Genomic DNA, 3,501 nt, shown 5'->3' with positions numbered 1-3,501 from the left:
TGGGAAGGCACCACCCCCCCCCCAAGAGCCATATCCTGGGGGCAGAGGTGGGGGCCCGGCTGGCTGTCCGCCTGGGGCAGGGCCATCCCCTGCAGCTGCGTCCTGGCGCCTGTGAGATGGGTGTGACCCTGGGGACCTTGGGCAGAGCAGCCCACGGGCAGGGGTTGCGGCGGGGGGGGCCCCCCGGGGCNCACGTACCGCCTGACGCTGTGCCAGCAGCCCTCGGTGGGCAGTGAGCGGGCAGCCAGGGCGGGAGGACGATGGGAGAGGACTGGGTCTTGCCCCCACCCCCACTCCCGCTGCTGCGGGCCCTGGGGAGCAGTCGGTGAGCCCCCCCCACCCCTGTGGGTGAGGCCCAGCTGCTGCTGGTGGCTCAGNGGAAAGGCTGGGCCTTCCTGCCGCCTCCTCCCTGGGCTTCTGGAGCCTCGGGCCAGGGAAGCTAGAGAGGGTGGGGCCTGGTGAGGACGCCCCACCCAGGGCCCAGAGCACATCCTGGGGACCTGCCCCCAGCCCTGGTCCCCTCACATCACCTGCAGGGAGGATTCTGGGTGAGGATGTGCAGCCCATGCACACACAGGCCCCCCTGGCACATGGGGGGGCTGGACGGCGGAGCCCCTCTTTCCAGCCTGGGCTTCCCCGCGCTTGCCTACTGAGCCTGCCAGCACCCTCGGCAGTGGGGCTCGGGGCAGCTCAGGAAAGGCCACGGCTCCGTCCTTTACAAAAATAAACTCACGTGGCAGGTGCCAGTGTGGAGGGGACATTGCCTAGACGACCGTGCCATTCTTCAGGACCTTCCAGTTCTAGGAGGGGGGGCCCCCAGGGAGCCTTTCCAGAGCCTGGAGGGCAGCCCGCTGACCCCCGGGGTGCCCTGTGGGATGACGGGCTCGCTCTTGACGGCCGTGCCCCCAAGTCAGGCTCAGCTCTGGCGAGGCCATGGCTGGGATGGGACTGCACTGCTGGCCTGGGTGCCCTTTGTGCCCCAGCTGCCCGCCTCTCCTCCTGAAGGACTTCCCAGAGAGAGTGCTGGCCCATAGCTGAAGGCAGGACTAGGCCTTGGGGTCCTGGCCTTGGAGCCAAGGGCCTCTCTAGGTCGCGTGCCAGGACGTGGGAGGCTCCTGCGTCGGGAACTGCTCTGCGTCTGAGTGTGGCCTCCTGCGCTGCTGGGCCTCTGTACCCCCATCCGTGACATGGGCCTTCGGGCTTTGCTGAGAGAGAGAAGTTACTGCCCTTCAGTTATGGCGAGGTCACATGCTGTGCCTGAGGTCGAGAAGCGGGGGCCGAGCCTGGAGCTGTCCCCTGGCGGCCCGCTGGCCCGCCCGGCCCTGGGTGCTGCCCAGCCTTGGCGGCACCTGGTGAGCTCGAGCTGGCACTGTCATTCCTGGGGTCCCGGCGAGGCCTTCCTTTCTCGGCGCCTGCTCTTGGGGCCCTGCTCAGGGGTGAGTCCCAAAATAGCTCAGGGAGGAGTGGCTGGGCAGCTGCGGCCGGCCATCCGAGGCCAGCGGCCGGGATGTGCCCGTGACAGTGCGGGTTAGCTGGCGGGCCGTGGCCCCCGCCTGGCGCGGGGCCTGCCCTGGTTCAGAGGCTGAGGCCGCCAGCCCCGGGGGTGGCCCACGTGACTGTGTGCCCACGTCCGGGCCTCCCCCGCAGCGGCCACAGCTCCCGGAGTCCACCCTCCCCCACCAGGCCCCGTGCCTCTCGGCCTAACGCAGGTGCAGCTACGGCTGGCAGGGCCGGTTCTGTGACGAGTGTGTCCCGTACCCTGGCTGTGTNTTTTCTGAGTACCCTACCCCCTTCCCAGACCTGAACTACTGTGGCAGCCACCACCCTTGCACCAACGGGGGCACGTGCATCAACGCCGAGCCAGACCAGTACCACTGCGCCTGCCCCGAGGGCTACTCGGGGAAGAACTGTGAGCGGGGTACGTCAGGGGCCAGCTGCTGGCTTCACGCTGGTGCCCAGGGAGTCTCGCAGGCCCCATCTCTCTGGCCTCTGTGCAGCAGGCGTCCTCCAACCCCCACCCTGGGGCCTCGGGGGCTTGGGGAGGAACACTCGTGAAAGGGTGGGGGGCCTGGGCCTCCCCCGAACCCCAGCCTGTGGTTCCCCTTGCAGCCGAGCACGCCTGTGCCTCCAACCCATGTGCCAACGGGGGCTCTTGTCACGAGGTGCCCTCTGGCTTCGAATGCCACTGCCCATCTGGCTGGAGTGGGCCCACCTGTGCGCTCGGTGAGTGTCCACTTGGGTGTGTGGGGTGCCCGCCTGGCACCTGGGGGCGTCTGAGAGTGGGGGTGGGGTGGCACTCCCGGGATGAGCTGGGGTGGCGACACGTAGCCGCGGGTCTGGTGGTCAGAGAGGAGTGACGGGAACCCCGGGGCCCGTAGCCCTGCCTCCCTGCACAGAGGCCCCCCCCGCGCAGCCCACAGCCCCACGTGCTCCCTCTGTGCCTCTGCAGACATCGATGAGTGTGCCTCCAACCCCTGTGCAGCAGGGGGCACCTGCGTGGACCAGGTGGACGGCTTCGAGTGCATCTGCCCCGAGCAGTGGGTGGGGGCCACGTGCCAGCTGGGTAAGGGTCCCCCGGGGCACTTGCGAACATGGACTGTGCTCTGTGCATGTGGCTGCGGCTGCCGGTGCTGCTGGGGCTGCGGGTGCCCGGTGTGGGGGCGGGTGGGGCTGAGCCCCTTCGCTCCCCCTTGTCTCCTTCACAGACGCCAATGAGTGTGAGGGGAAGCCGTGCCTTAATGCTTTTTCTTGCAAAAACCTGATTGGTGGCTATTACTGTGATTGCGTCCCGGGCTGGAAGGGCATCAACTGCCACATCAGTCAGTATGGGCGGGTGGGTGGCGCCAGGTGGGTGGGGCTGGGGAGATCTTGGACCCTGCTCGTGACCCCCGCCCCTTGTCCCCAGATATCAAGGACTGTCGTGGGCAGTGTCAGCACGGTGGCATCTGCAAGGTAAGATGCACACCCGTGGGGGAGGCGGGGAGAGGCGGGTGGGGGCAGGAGCTGCCCTGTGGGGGCGGCCTCTGGAGGCTCTGACCCTCACCCCGCCCCAGGACCTGGCGACCGGCTACCAGTGTGTGTGCCCGAGGGGCTTCGGCGGCCGGCACTGTGAGCTGCAGCTGAACTCGTGTGCCAGCAACCCCTGCCATGGTGGCCTCTGTGAGGACCTAGGGGACAGCTTCCGCTGCCACTGCCCCAAGGGCACCCTGGGGCCGCTCTGCGAGGTGAGGCCTGGGGCGTGGCCCGGGGTTTCAGCACGCCATCCTCCCCGGTCACCCAAGTGAGCGGGACAGGCCGAAGTTGGGATGGGGGCAGTTCTAGTTGGAGACACAGCCTGGGAGCCTTGGGCGGGCGGGAGAGGAGGAGGGTCGTACGGTCACCTGGCGGGTGCCTCCCGATGGGGCAGGCCCAGGTTTTCTGCCTGTCCACCTCCCACTGTGACTGGAATGTTCTTTATGTGACAGAGGGGCCGTGGGTGGGATGGGGTGCCCCAGGGTGTGC

The 3,501-nt window shown here is 68.4% G+C and overlaps 1 protein-coding gene across 1 annotated transcript in view; it reads left to right on the top strand.

Annotated features, from left to right (window-relative positions):
* The window catches only part of JAG2 (jagged canonical Notch ligand 2), a 22,814-nt gene that overhangs the window by 10,973 nt on the left and 8,340 nt on the right, over positions 1 to 3,501 (top strand). Inside the window, exons 7-12 of the mRNA XM_077756743.1 lie at positions 1,710 to 1,918; positions 2,110 to 2,223; positions 2,450 to 2,563; positions 2,706 to 2,819; positions 2,906 to 2,952; positions 3,054 to 3,224. Of these exons, the coding sequence (XP_077612869.1) occupies positions 1,710 to 1,918; positions 2,110 to 2,223; positions 2,450 to 2,563; positions 2,706 to 2,819; positions 2,906 to 2,952; positions 3,054 to 3,224 (769 nt within the window). The remainder of the gene's footprint in view (positions 1 to 1,709; positions 1,919 to 2,109; positions 2,224 to 2,449; positions 2,564 to 2,705; positions 2,820 to 2,905; positions 2,953 to 3,053; positions 3,225 to 3,501) is intronic.

The sequence above is a fragment of the Crocuta crocuta genome, unplaced genomic scaffold (genome assembly GCF_008692635.1).
Source record: "Crocuta crocuta isolate KB4526 unplaced genomic scaffold, BGI_CrCroc_1.0 scaffold729, whole genome shotgun sequence".
Lineage (NCBI taxonomy): Eukaryota > Metazoa > Chordata > Mammalia > Carnivora > Hyaenidae > Crocuta > Crocuta crocuta.
This window is presented reverse-complemented; position numbering and strand designations above follow the sequence as displayed.